General features: G+C 45.4%; 1 protein-coding gene across 1 annotated transcript; it reads right to left on the reverse strand.

Annotated features, from left to right (window-relative positions):
- Positions 1-4,770: 4,770 nt before the first annotated feature.
- Positions 4,771-17,863, reverse strand: LOC139289908 (potassium/sodium hyperpolarization-activated cyclic nucleotide-gated channel 2-like). The gene is made up of 10 exons (XM_070911571.1): positions 17,166-17,863; positions 11,143-11,349; positions 10,590-10,803; positions 10,129-10,290; positions 8,934-9,152; positions 7,980-8,126; positions 7,625-7,865; positions 7,274-7,438; positions 5,035-7,181; positions 4,771-4,926 (listed from the first exon to the last, which is right to left on the reverse strand). The coding sequence occupies exons 1-10, from the start codon at positions 17,861-17,863 to the stop codon at positions 4,771-4,773; spliced, it is 4,356 nt and encodes a 1,451-aa protein (XP_070767672.1).
- Between the last annotated feature and the right edge of the window lie 1,956 nt (positions 17,864-19,819).

Here is a 19,819-nt window from a genome sequence, read left to right on the forward strand (position 1 = left end):
CACGAGCGCAGACGCTGAACAGCAGCCTCATTTCACCGCAAACAAAGTTAAACTCTGAACACTTACGTTAGTGCCCCCTGTTTGAAGTGGTTGGGGGGGTTATGGGATTCACCTCGCTTTTTCAAAGTTTGAATCTCACCCTCTTCTGCTGCAGCTCCAGGAGTGTGTGTGTTTGTGGGTTTTGAAGTGAGGGTGCAGGAAGTCTATATATAATTTTGCGGTGAGCTCAGCCAGCCCACCCATCACCGCCCCCCTCACCTTAAATCTGTGCTCGTTCTGCGGTTGTGCTACCAGTCAAAGACGTAACGTTAAGCGTGTATTGTTCCGTCAGTGCAACTGATTTACCATGTTGGTTCCCAACCTGAGGGTCGAGACCCACCAGATGGTCGCAAGATACATCTGAGGGGTCATTATAGGAAGATTAAAGTAAATAGTAAAATAGTAAAAAGAAAAAAAGCGTGTTGCTGCTACAGAAAATTATGTTTATTTTTTCTGACTTTTTTGCTCTGGCTTTTATTGTGAAGCTCTGGATTCTTTCATCTCCTCAGGCTTCTAAAACTACTGAAGGCAACATCACTCTTTGGTTGAACTGTAGCACAATATGCAACCTGTGATATGAACTAAGTACATTTACTCAAGGACTGTAAATTTTAGGTACTTGTACTTTACTTGAGTATTTCCATTTCATGCTACTTTATACTTCTACTCCACTGAATTTCAGAGGCAAATATTGTACTTTTCACTCCACTACATCTATTTGATAATTTAGTTACTTTGCAGATACTTTGCAGATACCCAGCAGTATATAACATAGTTCAAATTAGCCCCACCTTTAGTAGCTGCAACATTAAAGTGACGCTTACATATTAATGAATGAATAATTATAATCCAGGAATATAAAATACATTATTCTGAAATGGGCTGTTCTGCAGAATGAGTACTTTTACTTTTGGCACTTTACTTTTTGCTACTACTTATGTACTTTTACTTAAGTAACATTTTGAATGCAGGACTTTTATATGTAACAGAGTATTTCTACACTGTGGTATTGCTACTTTCACTTAAGTAAAAGATCTGAGTGCTTCACTGTCTGAGACAAGGGGTCATAAATAGACATTGTACTATTTGAAAGCAGAAGAAGAACTTGCAGAGAGACCCTTCAGTCTGTTTGGGGATGAATGAATTGAGGATTATATCAATCTAGTGATTAAATTTGCAGGATAAATACACACAGACTCTTGCCGTGACTATGTAATGCAACACTGTTGTATGACGAGGAATAAAATACTCATAATTGTGAGTTTGTAGCCCCCGAAACTTCCCGCCTAGTCTAGTTTGTTTCCAGTGTAGCCTCAGAGTAAAGACTTCCCTCTGAGTCTATTTCAGAATGACAGGCAGCAATTACAGACCTGTTTATCCCCCCACCTCTATTCATGGCCGGTAATCCAGGCTGGTCTGCCATCATTAACCTTTCCTTGCTCCATATTGGCCTCTCCTCTTCACATCAAATTTTCCCATCATTCAATCGCTCCTCCTGTTCTCTCATGTTACTGTAAAGATTCATACTTAAGCAATATAAATGGAGCTATTGTGCAAGATGCTCCTTCTTCCTGCTGCGTTGATCTGATTATTAAAGTGCCATCGCCCCCTAGTGGTCACCAGCAGGCTGCTCAACTGAGGCCTCCACTACAAAACGGCTCTATTTCTGCACTGTGGAAATGTAGAAATATGGTTATAAATACAGCTAATGACCTCTCTCCTCACCCCCAATTAAAAAAGTCAGTATAATTCCCAAACAACATATTTACAGCAACAAGGCAATCATCCTCTTACTGTCAAATACATGCTGCTTTGTGGGTCTCAGCAAGGGCCATTCACACAGTGTGCAAATAATAAGTGTAAATCCAATATGTTAATGCCTCTTAACTCGTAGAGGTGAAAAATAATTCTCTCATCGCCGCCTACATGGGGCTGAAGGGCTGTTAAAAACCCCTTGGACGTTAATGAAAGAGGAGAGGTAAAATAAATGTGTATGAGGGAGGGAAAGTTACAGGAAGGGAAGTGGAGGCAGGTGTATCAGCGAGACTGTAATCTGCCCTCATGAAGGCGGATATTCATTTAGTTCCAGTCAAGAGCGAAAGAGATTTAAGTGTCCCCACATTCAAAAGCTTAACCTTGGATGTGAGTGTGTCTGCCCTCTGCTGAGAGGTACAGGATTAGGGTTGGGGATCCAGGAGCAGCAGCAGCAGCAGCAGAGCTGGGACTGCAGAGGCTGAATCAGAGCGAACAGTTCTTAGCTATTCGACTGGTCGCTCACACAACAAGTTATTTTACTACACACCAGTGGTGAAGATGAGTTACAGTGTATCTGTTTGGCGACACCTGAAGTTGCTCAACTTCATCCAGGATCCATATTCTCCAGGATCCTCCACTGTTGCTCTTCCTTAGGTTTGTTCCATTTTTTGGGGGGGTGATTTCCTCCCCCAAATCAAGGGTGTAAGGATGGGTGTCATACTGTATACTGTACAGACTGTAAAGCCCCTTAAGGCAAATTTGTGGTTTGTGATATTGGACTATATAAATAACATTTTACCAAACCTCTTGATTCCCAAATCCTCAGAGATCACGGATGAGTCATCATGAATCATGTCCAAGTCGAGTCTCAAGAGGTCCTCAGTATCCTGATAATCCATCCAAAGTAAAATGAAATATGCAAATTAAAGGATCAGTTCACCCAGATTACAGAAACTACAAATCCTTAGCCATAGAGGCAGTAGTGGAAAGTAAACATTTAGTCAAGTACTCTACCTTAAATTTGAGGTGCTTTTATACAACTATACAACAAACAGTGTCCCCATTACTCTAGATAATCCATAAACATTTCTGTAAACAGTTTTCATTGGAACTACTTTTTCCTAAAGAAACGAGTCCTGAAGGAAGCTGTTGACAGCTTGTTTTCTGGAGATCCTGTTGTTGATGTTTTTTTCCGTAAATTTGATGAATCAACCCCTAAATTCATTTTACATAAACAGCTTGTTTAGCAGTTGTAATGGTGCCATGGGGATGGTTAGTTATAGATGTCAGTTTTAACTAAACTAAACCGAAGGCAGCCACATTTTAAAAACAAGTATCTCGGCTCTGCAAATGTCCAAAAGTTCCAAGTCATCAACATTCATGGGTGAGTTGAAATAAAATAAATATTTGCTATGTTGTCAACACTTTCATACATCCTGCCAGCGGTAAATGTAACAGCATTTTAAATGTACATCGGACAGAAACACACATGCAAGAACACAAATGAGCTCATGCCTCAACACAGTCAACAAGATGATATCTAAATCCGCTTTATTCTTACATCCAGATATACACCATCATCATCATCATCATGGTTGTCAAGAATGTAATCATAATCAAAATCATTATCATCACCTTCAACAGCACGCTCAAGATCGTCATTATGATAGCATTATTAGCTATTTTTTTTTCTGTTCAAAAGCTAAAGCTGTGATAAATAAAAAATAAAACATTTGGTCCTTTAATATATAGTCTAGGCAACATGGTATCAGGGGTTAAGACAGAAATGCCTTGTTGCTACCCACACAAAACATCAAACATCACTGGAAATGGTGCTGAAACAGTGTCATAGGGCGACAGAAGGAGGAGCAAACTGAACATGAGGCTGATGGCAGCAGAGAGCAAAGTGTCGGGCAAACCGAGAGAAAGGGAGAGAGTCAGTGAGCGACCGTCAAAGAAACAGTTAGCGACCAGAGCTGTGAAATCAGATGAAAGGCGGCGAGACAGACAAGAGATGAAAGACTACGAGGCCCAAGGAGTGAGGAAGCATACAACAGACCCACAGAGAGGCACGTATTTACAGTACAGGGAGGCGGGTGGAACAAAACCAAGTGAGCCACAGTGCACAGCAGAGCAGTATTGTGTGTCACACAAAAAACACAATTCACAGAAATCGTCAGAGTGAACATGTAGGTTTAAAAGTTTCGTCTTTGTTCAAAAACTAAACACCACACATCTGGGACAACAAAACTACCAGTGGACTGCTCCTAATTATTCAAATTCATATGAGTTTCGACTTTACAGTGATTTTTAAACTCTATAGCCTTATCATTATTATTATTCTGATGAGAAAATATTACACTTTGGTGCAGAATGGGAGGCAAGAGGGAGTTGGAGCTGGAAACCAGGAAGTGTCTGCTCTGTTGCCTGCCTTTGAAACTGACATCATGATAGACTTTCTTCCCAACAGCAGCAAGATTATTGTTTTCTCACATTTATTATTATTGTCAAGGTAATTTCCTGTCTCATTACGAGAGTCTCAGAGGTTTCACATGTATTGCTGCTGAGACTTTTCACATATTCTACTTTTTTTCTGACTCTCAGCTATTGCTTCCATCCCATTTAACTGTGTTTCCACTTCAGCTCCCCTGCTTGCTCCAACAATCACTAACACAGATATGTATGTATACATTTGGATGTTTTTTGAGACTCTACCCTTGCCTGCACCGACCACTCGACAGAAGCCACAAAGTCTTTCTCCTCAATCAATGGCTTGGTTGAGAGTCACATGAACACCTGATGTTCTAAGACAATCACATCCTAGCGTGAATGCAAACAAGATGTACCTGTCCACATGAGATCATCGGATGTCCGGTGCCAACTCTGACACAACTCTGTATATCCATGGCACTGCTAATGAGCACTGGCCAACAACACAAGTCCAACATCTAATGAGATTTTCTTCCTCTTCTTTTCTTACATATTGGCGGGCAGTTTGTGTCTTAGTCCCTCTGAGTCTTTTCTGGTGAGTGGCAGCTGAGGGTCCTTTATCCCGCCTTTAGGGGAGGTGGTGTTGGCAGGGGCGGCTGCATGTGCTGACTGGGTGGGTGTTGTGGTGGATGCCTGAGAGGTCTGGGCAGGGGTCGAGGTTGTATTGAGTTTTGAGGAGTGGATAGGGGCAGCTGTGGAGGTTGGCATTTGTTTTGGGGGCTGAGCAGAGGCAGATTGGATACTACTAGCAGAGGGGGTGGTGGAGGAAGGGGTGGTAGTGAGAGAGGAGGGGTTAGTAGAGCTTGGTTTTGGGCATGAAGTTGTTGAGGATGGAGTTGATGTCGCTGGGGTTGGTTTGGTGGAATGACTGGAGCCTGAGGTGGGGCTTTGAGTAAGGACAGGAGGGGTTTGCTTTACAGGATGAACTGAGAAAGTTATTTTAGTTTGAGAGCTAGCACTAGCTGGTGTTGGGGAAGGAGATGCTGTTTGGGTTGGGGTTAGAGGCAAGGCCTGTTTTGGGAGCTGGCTCAAGATGGGGCCTCTGGCTGAGCTGGAGACAGAGGGCTGGAGACAAGGGGTTGGACTCTGTGATTTACTTAAGGAGGGGACAGGTGTAATAGGGATGGGAGAGGGGGAAGGTGTAGGGGTACAGGTAGTCTGAGTGGGAGTCGGTATTGGAGAAGAGATTGGGGTTTGGGCAGGACTGCGGCCAGACAACGGAGAAGCAGAAGGAGGTGTGTTGGATGCCTTGACCAAGGAGGAAGGGGGGGAAGAGGAGGTAAGAGATGACTTGGGACCGTAAGTTTGAGGTAGTGGAACAGGGGTAGAAACAGAAGATGGAGGCGGTGTGGAGGAGGGAGAGGGAGAGGAAGAGCGGGGAGAGGGTGTAGGGATGGGTTTGGGACGAGGAGTTGATGAGAACGACAGCGGGTGTGTTCCTGCTGAAGGAGGGGTGGAGCAGGGAGGAGGAGAGGAGGAGCGAGAAGGGGTCATTGGGATTAGTTTTGGACGAGGTGTCTGGGAGAGTATAGGTGTAGGAGACGAGGGGGTGGGTGCAGGTGATGGAGTGGCTGAGGAGAGAGGGGTCTGCTTTGGAGGGGAGGACGATGGCAAAGAAGCTGCAGAGGGCATGTGTGCTGGAGGTGTAGGTACAGAGGCAGTGTGAGGACCACACTGTATGTATGTGGCTGTGTTTGCAGAGACAGAATGTGCTAAAGTGGGCTGAATAGGAACTGTGGCCTGTCCTTGTGTTTGAGCATTAAACGGTATAGTCACCAGCTGTACTGGAGTGTTGGAGGTCAGCATGCCCGCACTGCCTCCCCTAGCTAACTGCCCTGCCAGGAAAGGAGCCGCCAGCAAATTACCACCAGAGGCCTTCCGGTGGAGAGGCGGGTGAGGCTGCACTCCAGCCCAGGAACGGTGAGGCAGAGTGGGCTGCGAGGCCGACAGCAGCCTGGCCTCCTGGGTGAGTCTGCCCAGTGCTGGCAGACCCTGAGAGCTGTTTCCTCCATGACGCAACAGAGCTTCTTTTGCTCCCTTCTGGCCCATCATAGAAGTGTTGCCATCTGCTGCTCCAGAAGCAGCAGGTTGGTTGGTGGTAGGGACCTTGTGGAGGGGTGGAGTTGGTGGTCCTCCACCTGTCGGGGTCCCAAGTGAACCAGGAATCACTGAGGGATGATCAGCCTGGAGGCGGAGGCTGTAATGAAGAGTCCTTCCTTGTTGGACAGAAGTCGGGACAGAGGAGGCTTGTGTGGGAGGAGTTTTAGCAATAGGGGGCGATGTCAACCCACCAGGAGGGCCCATGGTCGAGGGAGAGGCAGGAAATCCTCCTCTTGGGGACAAACCACCCATTCCTCCCATCGTCATCATCCCAATGAGAGAGCTCACAGAGGGGCGGAGGGGCTGTAACACAGGAGCACGAGGAGGAGACAGAGGGAAAGAGGAGGAGGGAGAGGGAGAAACAAGAGGGGAGGGCAGGAAGAAAGCACCTCCAAGTGCATGCTGCTGCTGCAACTGTTGGAGCTGCTGCTGCTGTTGCTGCTGCTGGTGCATGAGGGCGATGGCTACATTACTGGTGGCAGCTGCAGTCTGCAGGGGAGCATGAACCAGCGGCGCCCAGATGACCGGGCGTGGCCGAGGAGACACCGTGCCACTTCCTCCCATGACTCCGCCTCTTCCTGCAGCAGCAGCAGCCGCAATGGCATCCTGCATGGCTGGCATGCTGTCATGTTTGACAATCTGCTGCACCAGCATGCTGTCACAGGAACCCAGACCGCTTGCTGCCAGGCCTCCTCCAGCTCCTGGACCCCCTCCACCACGGCCTCCACCACGACCCATACTCCCCCCCAGAGAACCAACCTGGGATGACTTCCGCAGGAGCATGGAGTTCTTCCTGCCTGTAGAGGAGAAAGAGTAGAAAAGTAGAGAAATGAAAAGCTGAATGGAAAATAGCAAGTCACCGCATAGATAAGAGAAATCGACACTTTACCGATACGGTCCAATCGGTCAACAGCGACAGTTTCGAAGGCACGCCGCATCATCGGGTGTTCCTCCAGCACCTCGTTAAAGCTGTCCACACTGAGAGAGTACAGACGACAATATGTATCTGCACGGACGCTGGCTGTCCTCCGTCCTCGAGTCAGCAAACAGATCTCTGCATATGGGAGGAGAGACAGTGGAAGGAGGAGAAAAGAGGAGGTGAGAGAGGCTGTGAGATAAATTAACCCTACAGTATGTGCACAAACATGAACCACCTTCATCCTCTACCTTCCAGGCAAGTACCTTTTTCTCATAAACCTTCCTACGCAACTTAAACTATCTAAGCTCTGCATGTTCTCACCGCCAAAGTAAGACCCATCGCTCAGCTTGGTCTCCTTGTTGCCGCGGGTCAGCACACTGACTCGTCCATGTTGGATGAAGTACATCTTCCGTCCGACTGTGCCCTCGCGGATGATGAAGTCTGAAGGCTGAAACACTTCAAAGCGGAGCTTGGTCAGCACGGCAGTCACAAAGTTGGGATCAGCGTTGGCGAACAGCGGCATGTTAGCCACTAGGCTGCGGCAGTTAAAGCTGACTATCTCCTGGACAGAGAGGAAGAAGACATAAAGAGGGAAGGGAAGGAAGAGAGATTTGCTGGAGGACAGAGCATTTGTGGTTTGTACGTGTATGTGTGAGGGGGTTTGTGAATTTGTTACCTCTTTAAGTGGCTCACTGAGTTCTCCCAGGATGTTCTCTTCATCGAACATTTTCCCCTGGAAGCGGTGCTCATAGTACTCGTGGATCTTTTGTCGAACATCTGCAGGAAGCTTATGGAACGACATGTACTGCTCCACCTGCTTGTACTGCAATAACACACACATGCACCGGTCAGGGATATGCAAACAAACACTAAGCACATTTGCTTTAAAAGACAAGAACGTAAGGACATTGATTAGTCCACTGGTCCGCTTAAAACGAAGCAACTTCTCCCTATGACCCCTTTTCACAGGTGACACATGTCTACGGCTGCATCCTTAATAACTCCCTTGTTCACTCATTCGCTACTCCATATATAATAGACAGTCAATAGTGAGAAGTATATAGATTTTCCTTTAAAATCTTTTATTTACTTTATTTACTTTAAGACTAAAAGGATTTCCTCCTCTCAGAAGAAAGAGAAGAAAGAAAAAGGCATCGTTTGAGAGAATGATATATGTCAAAGTAGAAAAAATATGCTTTCGACTCAGATTTATCTTGCAACCAGTTTGCTGGAAACCACTAGATTTGTATTTTGGCAGAAAATTATTACAACAATTTTTACTGATAATCAATTATCGTTTAAGTCATTTATCAAGCAAAAATGTCAAACATTCACTTCCAGCTTTGCAAATATACAGATTTCCTGCTGTCCTCTGTTTTATATCATTTTGAACTTGGGCCGAACAACACAAGACATTTGAATATGTCACCTTGGGCTCTGGGAAGTTGTGATGGCCATTTTTACTGATCTTTTCTACACTAAAAGATGAACTGATTAATGGAAAAAACAACCCAGAGCGTTAGTTGCAGCTGTAAACTGAAATCGATTGGATCACGTTTAATGGCTAAACTATAAAAAGTATAGAGGGACAGATGGATGCAGTGACAGATGGATGAGCGTCATGTTTCACCTTTTCCTGGTACTGTCGTCGTGAGGAGTCCAGTGACTGGATGAGAGCGGTGGCGTGGCCGATGAACATGGCGTAGCAGGTGGCCCCAACGATCATACTGAGCATGGTGAGCCACACATCGGTCATCCCTTCTGGAGCCTGGGCACCGTACCCGATACACAACATGTGGCTCATGGCTTTGAACAGAGCATAGGAGTACTGCACGCCCCATGTGTCATTCTGTGAGTATGACACAGGAAGGAGTAAAAGAAGTTTCAAGTGTTAATTTAAAGGTGCGGCAATATTGAACCGTTCTTATTTTAGTCAGGTTACAGGAGCTCTTTCCTCTCAGAGGCGCTCAGATCACAACATGTAGCAGCAGCAGAGCAATTTAACTGTCAAAACCTACTCTGCTGGAGAATGTATAAAACCACACAGACAAAAAAAGGGCAGTCATCATGCATTATTAAATAAGTGTTCAAAAGACTACAAATAAGACCAGCCTCTGTGTGTGTGTGTGTGTGTGTGTGTGTGTGTGTGTGTGTGTGTGTGTGTGTGTGTGTGGCCTTCTGTTTTAGGTTGTGTGTGAGTGCAATTATACTAAGATGTTAATGGTCCAACGGATGAGGGGACTTTCTCTGGGGAAAATCCCAGCATCCGCCTGCTTAGCAACAGTCACCCAGGCAACGGCTGAGACATGAGTCAGCTATTCATACAGCTGTGTATCTGTGTGCATTCATCTGCGTCCACGTCCGTACGCCTGCTGCGTGCACGTGACGAAATCTCCTGCAGGTCCCCAGGCCTTCGACTGTTCGCGTGCGTTCACACCTCCACCTGATCTCTTGTTGAGGTTTTTAATTGGAAAATCTTTTCTATTTTTGTGATAATGATAGCCAACCTTATACCAACCGGACATGTCGCTGCATGAGCCAATTAACACAGATAAGGAGCAAACAATGTCAAATCTGATAAACACCCTCGCTCTGTACTCACACAGATAACCCAGAACCGAGCCTTTCTGAATCTGTGATTTGCATTCATCTGCAATAAATATTGTGTGCGCTGTTCAAACAAGCTGAGATAGTGCTTTGTGTGTTTCATTCAGCTCAAACTGAACGTCATGTCCCTTTTTTGTTCTCTGCACAATAAAATCATTCACTGAAAAATATTAAAACATAACAGTCGCACACATGCAGATGCCTGGTTAGAGACTCACCACCATCAGGTTCTTGGAAACCCAACAGTCAGGAGGGAAGTCCTGCAGCATGGGCACCAGGAACTGAAGACAGCCGTCCCAGTGGCACAGCAGCAGCATCATACCGATCAAGTTAACGATCCTCACCATGGCACTGGCGAGGTCATAGGTCATATGGAAGATCTGGAGAGGAGCAGAGGGAAAGAGGAGGAGGAGGAAAAGATGGATCCAAGAGGGGCAAATAAAAGGATAGGTGGAGAGGGCAGGTAGGTTTTCACAAAGTTTTTATTCCAAAATTGTTCAAAATGCAATTCAAAAAGGCCTTTCCTTCTGCTCAACGACAAATTATTCAAAGATGGGTTTGATTCTACCCTAAAAACATGATATTTCACTTGTGATGAGTCATACCTTACATATTAAATAAGCTTTGAACAACCTCCTTCACACAAATATCTCTTTCCCTAAGAGACTTTGTTTCTCACCTCCTCCCACTGGTGGATGTAGCGGATGAGTCTGGACAGGCGGAGCAGTCGAAGCAGGCTCAGGATTTTGGTGAAGCGGACGATGCGCAGCGCCCTGGCTGTCCTGTAGACCTCTGAGTCCAGACTGTCCACCATCAGGAAGATGTAGTCCACCGGGATGGAGGACACAAAGTCCACAGAGAACCAGCTCTTCAGGTAGTTCTGGCGGATTGCCCTGAGTTAGAGTAGGATGGAAGCACCAGTGACATTCGTAACTTGGCAATCAAACGTTGTGGAAGTGATTCCAACATTTGGCTGGCATAAAACAATTCTCATCAATATTCAACAGGAATGGACAGAACTGGAACGTGAACAAAGCTCTGCCACTGGCTGCATGTCACCTTTTCACATCTCACACATGGATTGTTTGAACACAAACCCAGCAGATGGCCAGAAGAGCACATTTAAATCTATGGCGACGGAGCTGCTGTATTGATATTCTAGACCGTACGCGTAAGCAACGCCCCCACCTTTGACATATAAGACTAACACACGCACAAATGCTTCCACTGACCTGGGGTCCAGCAATATCTCAGTGTTGTCTTCCTTGATGATGCCGGTCCTGAAGTTGAGAACCAAGTCCACCATGAAGAGAGTGTCCGAGACCACGTTGAAGATGATCCACGAGGGAGTGTTCTCGTCTCTAAAGAAAGTGATGCCCACTGGCAGGATGATTAAGTTCCCCATCATCAACATTAACATCAACAGGTCCCAGTAGAATCTAGACAGAGAAAGACAGCGTTCAACTGTGTTTTATTGTTTTCTATATTGTGATGTGAATATGTCTATACGGTTGTTCAAGATATTTGTTTTCTCACTGTCATCTGGCACGTCCCAACATACAGCATATTAATTCTAAGCAGGTTTTTAGCAGCATGTAGCATGTTCACAATGAAAAACGACACAATGCAATGCACAAAGGAAATGGAGGAGCTGCTCACTGTTGGAAAAAAAAAAAAAAATCGTGGGTGTGGAGAAACAGCTCCAGAAAGATGTTGCAATCAGTAAAAACAGCAGAATAATGTTTTCTGTGATTCTACAGTCCGAGAAAATAACCCTGATTATGTCACCAAGGTTCTCTCAGGCTGGGCTAGACAGAAAGCCTGAGTACCAACTGGAGGTCTGGTTTTCGTAGACCAAGGCTTTGTACTTGTGGTCAATATTGAAGCAGCAGAGGCCGAGACATCCTGACTTTTAGAGTCTAGTATGAGTCAAGCTCCAACAACACTGGATCCTACAAATCCCATAATGCATCTGGATAGCATATTTTAATTAGAACCTCTCCGCCTGTTAATTGCCCTTATCTTTCAAACTCCAGACCTTCAGTTTGTACACAGGCTTTTCTGTCAAAATGACCTTGATTACAAAACCAGGGTTATTTTCTTGAACTAGAGAAAGATCTCCAGAACCACAGGAGACATGATGCCGCTGTTTCTACCGAGTAATATTATGCATGAAGAGTAAGCTGCCCTCTGTGTGTAAAATCTTTGGAGTGGCTCTTTAAAGGAGAATTCAGATAGATTCAAACACTTTAAAGACTTGCTAGTCTTTCTCTTCCCCTGCCACCAGCACCATCTTTTCTTTCAGTTAATCCTTTTATATCTCATTTCCTTATACACATTCTTATGTTAAATATTTCCTATATATAGTCTCCCCCTTTGTTACATCCCCCTGAGCCAGACAGTGAGTATAATAACTTGGAGGATCATCCAGGACACTAAGAAGTGCAAATTTTTCCTTGTAGCCTTTTCCAAGTCCAGGAGTGGTACATATGAATGTTTCCCTTAAGACAGTTTCATCCTTTGCAAATGCTTTGGCAACATAAAGCACATCCTTTATCTCTAATACCAATAAAGCAGAGCAGGATTGAACTGAATTGAATTGAGAGAGAGAGACAAACGGACAGTGAGCGAGGCAAATGATCAGTAACCTTGGGAGGCCTTGTCAATCTGTATTTCATGCTGGATGGTATTACTGGATGACGCAGCCCTCTCATAAAAATATGGGGAATCAGTCTTTTCACTGGGATGCTGCAAATGATTAAAGTATGACAGAAGAGGCGATGCAATCATCTGGAGATGATTCCTTTCATCTTTCTGTCTTCTTCCTCCTAATCCCTTTATCCATCACCTCAACACATATCAATGACTTGCTTCTTCTTGCATCCTCTCTCCTTCTTTACTCACAGTCTCTCTCTCTCTCTTTCTACGAGAAAGTACACTCGAGCTCTGTGGTCGATTGCTATTGAGCGCTAATTTAGTAACACAACCTCATGGTGTGACGCTACTGCTAGACTGATGAAGATTAAGTATGAGTCATCTCTCTGCTACACACACACACACACACACACACACACACACACACACTTCTCCCTGACTTTGTCACTTATACAGACAGATGTATCACTTCATAATCACTGGCAATAAATACAGGGATTATTTACAGACATCGAGATTCTGGAGCTGTTGTGACGAGGCTGGAGATTTATTCCTGACCTTGACGACACGCTTTGTTTAACTTTGATTACAGAAACAGTTCTGTAAATCGCATCATATTACACTGGCTGTTTATGCATATATAGAATATTATCCAAACTCCAGCTCTTTACAGAGGTACTTAATGCTCTGATGGAGGGCATGAACTGACAGAGCTTCTTAAGAGGCAAAATATCTTTTATAATGATGCACAGACTTTGCTTTTACTATTGTATGCTGTACTAGAGCTGAAACAAGCAATAGTCGATCAACAGAAAATTCATCTGCACCAATTTTGATAATCGATTAATTAATTTAAATTAATTTTTTAAAGGGAAAAAAAGACAAAATTCTCTAAAGCTTCTCAGCGTTTGCTGGTTTCTTTGGACTTCTATGATATTAAACTGAGTACCTTTGGGTTTTGGATTGTTGCTCGGACAAAACAAACTATTTGAATATGTCAACTTGGACTATGTGATGGGAATGTTTCACTATTTACTGACATTTTATGGGCCAAACTGATTATTTGAGAAAATAATGGGCAGATTCATGGATAATGAAAACAATTGTTTGTGGCAGCCCTGTAGTGGTGGAAAGTAACAAAGTACATTTACTCAAGCATTGTACGTCGGTATAATTTTGAGTATTTTTATGCTACTTTACAATTCTACTCCACTACATTTCAGAAGGAAATATTGTACTTTTTACTCCACTACATTTATTTGACCACTATAGTAACGACTTACTTTATGTATACAAAAAGATGTAAAACTCAACGTTATTGGCTAACAAAAATGCAGTGTTGTTGTGGCCCACACATTTCAGATGAGTTGTTAGCAGCTCCACAAAAGACACATTTCCCCTCTGAACGTTCCAGATGGCTGTCTGAAGCCCAAAGAAGTAAACATCCGTTAGGTTATCCATCATTCCACAAAAAAAGAAGAAGATTAGAGAAAAGTCCATGAAAAACTTTTCAACAAATTTCTGTAGCAGGGCTTTGTTTTCTCTTCTGTCTTTCCTGATTAATCATCTCTGGCTGAACTAAACTTCTGAACTGTATATAAAGCAGTTTAAACGAGCTCCGCCTCAACCAGATATGAAATGCTACTTATGAATTGATGCATCAGTATTAACAGCCTAATAATGTCATTATGTACTTACTTACTTTTATATTTTAAGTTTGTTTAGCAGTATGTGCTGGTAATATTTCTTTACTTTTACTTAAGTAGCAGTTTAAATTAAGCCATTTTACTTGTAATGGAATATTTTTACTTGGTTGTACTTTTTACTTAACTAAAGGATACTTACCTCCACTCCCTTATGTACTGTAGTAGATTATCCTTTAGGGAATTACACCCATTTATGATGTCTTCCTCCCTGCCTGTCTATGAACACACACATACACACAGACAATGACGTGCACTGTTGCATTGTTCTCCTCTCAGACAGCTTGCACAGATTTAAATGAGGGTTCATCTAACCTCAACAGCATGCACCAATAATGTTTTAGCTTGCTGAGTAACGTAACGGATGACATTGAACACGTTACTGCACATTAATCATCAGCCTCTGTGTACTAGATTTTGCTGTAGTCACTGAGATGTGGCAGCTGATTTGAGCTAAAACAAATGAGAACAACCAAACAGACGAGAGGAGACGTCAGATCCAAACTACAAATGACGTGAAGGTTTGTCATGTTAGACTAAATACCTGACAACGCCTGGTTTCTGATCTGCCAGCAGTGGACTGACGCAACACTGGGTCGTGTATCGTGTGTGGTTCATGCAGGTACACACGTACGCACACTTGTGTGTAGTGTGCACTCATGAACACACACACAGTCTCTCTCATACACACAAATAGGAATTGCAAATGCAATCAAAGCGGTTCTCCACGGCCTCATCAGTATTCCATTTTGAACATGAACAGGTGCTGGAGGAGAACTGACCTGCATCTACCTGCTCAGCTGTTGTCAAACCAAACACTAATTCTACTGTAATTGAGGCCAAGTGTCTCCTGAGCGGCCTGTGATTGGTTCCCCGTTCGCAGTTGGCCAGATGTCAATTCTGAGCAAGTTTCCACCCATCATCCTGTCAGACGTACAGATAAACAAGCACAACAGCCAGCGGCTATTTTATAAGAAATCTCTGTTACTATATGTGTAATGCCACCAACCCTGATGACAGCCAAACCTTTCTGTTTTCACCCCTCTCTGCCACTTTGTATGCCTCTCCGTGCTCCAGTGTATGAATTGTCTTCACCTCTTCTGCCTCTCATTATGAATTCTTATAGGTGCAGCAGCAACACATCTTTTCTTAATGAGGTGAAGGGCGCGAGAGCTTATCAGCAGACTCAATAAAGACAGACCACACACACACAAAAGCATACATATTCCTGCACATACACACACACACACACACACAGTCTATTGTGCTCAAGGTCAATACAGAGACAAAAACACATAAAGGGGCTTCAAAAGTAATCTGCCTTTCCGCTCCGTCCTCGCGAAGTTCCCCTTCAGAAGTCGCTGCAGACTACAGGTACTTAACTGAAAAGTTAGATGACTGAATTATGCATAATGCATACTCAACTTGCATAATTTAAGGATGTCATACATAATTGATCAACATTCAATTGTAGTTCTCCAACGGGTTAATTAGGACTATTAACATCTTTAGATACCTCGCATGAATATCAATAAGCGCAGGAGGGACTGAGATTCAGCGGGGAATTCATCCGTCCACACCCCTTCATCCATCCCTCCCTCCGCTCCACGCTGACCTCATTCACCCTATCTCCTGTGTGCAGACTCACAAGCAGCACTTGTGAGTGATCATCAAATTGACAGACAATACAAAACGACTTTATGTGTGTGTGTGTCGCTGATGAGACAAAAGTGGGCCAGGAGCCTTGGGGATCAACTCATCCATTGTTGCTGCAGTCTGTCTGGAGATTATGAATGCTGTCCCTCCCTCTGCTGCCCACCTGCACATTTTAGGAGTTGATTTATGCATAGTCTCTAACAAACCAATGACCAGCATTTCCATGGATGCTCGGTATGTCAGTCTGTAAATAGTACGTGAGGGTCCACGCAATTTGGCCTTGTGAGTTTAAGGAAATGTTGACAGACATTCACTAAATCCCCCCTCCCATACTCATCTCCATTCAATAAAAAAGAGGAAGCCAGAGAAACATTTACCACGGGAATTTACCACCAGGTTCATCTTCATCCTCACAAGGAGACTGTCAATGAACAGCCTCAACAGTCACTTTCACCTCAGGGGTTATCGACTCAAACCACTCGTGCTAATTGTTCTAATCCTTGCATGAAGTCACCAGCAGGGAGCGCTGTGCAGGGTTTATCCACTGTTCACATGAAAACACACTTAACATTTTACGTAATTGACATGGAAGGCATCTCTTACTGCTCCCTGATCAGCCAAACACCTCTTGGCTAAATTTGTCCTTCTAATTTGCATCTCCTCACCTCGATCTCCCTCAAACTGTGAAACTATTTCTTCTGGAATCAACCGGCTACAATCAGAGTATTCGTTCTCTCACTGTGTTGCAAATGGAGACCTGCCATTGCTGCATGGCGTCCATCCTGGAGGCCTTTTCACCGACACACTGCCCTTTCCATAAACAGCTCTCCCTCTGGCTTCATTGTGCCCCCAAGGACTTTTCATCCACTCCCCTTTTTTCATTCTGCCTTTTAGCCTTTCATACATCCTCTGCCTCTATACCGTTTCCTCCAGAGACTCGCCTCTCCCCTAACCCTCACATCACTTCCTATACACTTCTGTTGAGTCCCCAGCAATATATATTTATCCTCCTGCATGTCTCTCTCTCTCCTCCCAGTTGTCCTCCTCCCCATTCCCCCAGTTAACAACAGAAGAATGTATGACCTGTTTCTTTCCCTGTTCCTCCCTCTACTTAAGTGTCCATCACTGTGCTTCACAACTTGCTTTGATCCATATTTCTACCAAAGAACATTGTGTCTTTTCTGTGCTACAAGTGGCATTTATTTCACAAACCAACATCAGTGTAAAAGCTGCATGCATACCTGAAGTCACTGTAGGGGTGAATGATCCACGCCCCTGCTGATTTCAGTCTTTCCTGCTCCAGTGCCACAGCTTTGTGGGATCCAAACATGCGCAGGCTGAACTTATTGACCCCCGGCTGAAGCATGGCTCCAAACTGTCTCTGGATGAAGGTGCTCTGGTTGGAGGTGCTGTAGTCCTCCCCGTCCAGCCCCATGCCAAACAAACCCAGTCCAGACTGACCCATCATCTCAGGGGTCCCTGCTGTGGTGGTGTTGCAGGCTGTAGTGGTGGTGGTCTCTAGGCCGGTGGCCACCACCATCACTCCGGTCCCGGTGGAGGAGGTGGAGGGCAGGCCGGCGCGGGACGCGGCAAAGCCCACTGAGCGTGGTGGAAGATGGGCTGTGGCAGAGGAGGAGGGCGGCGGAGGCGGCAGGGGCACCGGGGTTGTTGGGGTGCCTGCTGTGCGGAAGGGAAGGCCGTCCCGGGTGGAGGAGCTCATGATGGAGAGGCGGCGGCCGCGTCCACCTAAGGAAGTGCTGTCTGCCCCGAAGGAGCCCCTTTCTCCTTCCAGGGAGGCCTGAGACAGCCTGTAGCCCGGAGAGGGCAGGCTGCCCTTACTGCGCCGCTTCGAGTCCCCCCCGCTACGTCTGGGGAGGCTGTCACCCCCAGACCCCCCGGCGCTACTGGGGGTGCCCACACCTCCAGCCACCCCATCCATCCCAGCTCAGGGAGGAGGAGGAGGGTGAGGGGAGATGGAATATAGCCTAACCTGTAACTCCTGCCCCCTCAGGAAAACTACTGTTTAGTGTAGTCGACTTGTCTAGATCACATAGGTGAGAATGTCAGTGTCAGTCTGAATGTTAAATTGAAGAAGCTAAAGAAAAGTGGTCTCTGTATCTCTAGTCATTCTCCTGGAGCCGCCGGCTCACACCTCCGCCCTCTCTCCGCCGATGTGGCCATGCTTACCTCAGTGCCCTTGGAAAAAGCCCCATCCAGACATCAAATCCCTCACCCTGCCGGTGCGACGGCAGCAGCTTCACTTTTGGCTCTTTTCTTAAGGAGTCTCTTTTGTCCTTACAGATGTTTCTGTATCATTCCTCCTTCCTCGTCCTTGAAACGTTGCTCTCCCCCCGAGGCCCTCCCTCTCCTCTCCACAGCCGCCCTCAACGCTCCGACGCCGGTCATGTTGGCACCGGATTCCCGGTCTTTTGTTGATAACGGAGCTCGCCGCTCATTGGTGTCCTGTGTCTGTGTAGCTTATATGTCCAGGCTGCTCACCCAATTGTGCTATTTTCCACATATATCATGAGGCTATGTGAGAGATGATTTCAGCGGTAAGGTGGCAGAGTGGGCAACATTCATCCGCGGGTGAATGACAAGGACACTTGATCCTCTGTCAGGAGGGATGGGTTGTTAATGGACATCAGGGACGCACATAATAGGCACACACGGGCGCTCACACTCCGAGGCGCACTGATTCATTCTGACACGCACCAGAAACACGCACACAGAAAAACAGACCGACGGAGAGACAAAAGACGGCGGAAACAAGTCAGTTTACCCCAAACCTAGCCCACGTTTTCACCGAATCCGCGGCGCGTTGTCATTTTCAGCAGACTATCCGAGCAGAAAACCACTCATCATGACGGAAGGCGCGCTGAGATGTTGCCTGCCGGTGAGTGAAGCGCTCAGACAGCCAGAGGACAGACAGCCGGCTCTACAACAGGGCCATTTGGTAAAACTGATGCCGGATTTAACTTGGTCAGGTGTTCAGAGTCTGACGCCCGAAATCTGCTCGTTCATCAGCCATCTATTCCCACTTCTGCCGACTTTCAATGACAGTGTCCAGAGACCACAGGCGGAGTCCTTTCCCTCCTGATGACACGGAGGACAGATGAACAGGCTCTATATTTCAATAGAATGAGCCGCTCCAAGAAGAAACGGTGCGCTCTGATGAATTCAGAAGCCTCCTTAAAAAAAATAGAACAACTTGTTGAGCGTTTAAGGTGGCTGCTCATTCACAGACTGCTCAGAGCCGAAGGAGCTGAAATTCACTTCTCACTCGGACTCGACACTCAGAGGTCGAGTCGGCACGTCCTCGGTGGCGCGCAGCTCATGCAAATGAAATATTAAATAAATAAATGTGCATATAAAGGTCTGGATCTAATCGGCCTGTTGCCATGGCATCCGCATCCCCATCATCCGTCCCCCAAGGCCGCATGCCCGGCCGGCGCAAGACGCACGCATCCCTCGCAGGTACGGGTCGCGCGTCATCCTCTCTCTCACCAATACGGCGAGGGAGCGAGTGATGGAGAGCGTGATGATGAAACTTTATTTAAATCTCGGGAAAAGAGCAAACCTTTTTTTGACAACGGTGACAAGTGACAGAAAAACAAGAAAATGCAGCAGGATTAAGTTAATGTAAAGCAGTCAAGTGTAAACTAACCAAAAGGCTACTCTGGTGTAATAAATGTTATTTTTTCTGATATACAAGTTCATTTTAAAAGACTGCAAATGCCAGCCAAGTTTTCTGTAAATACAATATCACAAGTAATTTGTCACCTCCAGAGAAGGCTGCATAAATCTACATTTACTCAAGCACTGTACTTAAGTGTTAAGTTATTTGTACTTTTTCTATCTTATATTAGGCTACTTTATACTTCTACTCCACTAC

This window comes from Enoplosus armatus, chromosome 9, assembly GCF_043641665.1.
Source record: "Enoplosus armatus isolate fEnoArm2 chromosome 9, fEnoArm2.hap1, whole genome shotgun sequence".
Lineage (NCBI taxonomy): Eukaryota > Metazoa > Chordata > Actinopteri > Centrarchiformes > Enoplosidae > Enoplosus > Enoplosus armatus.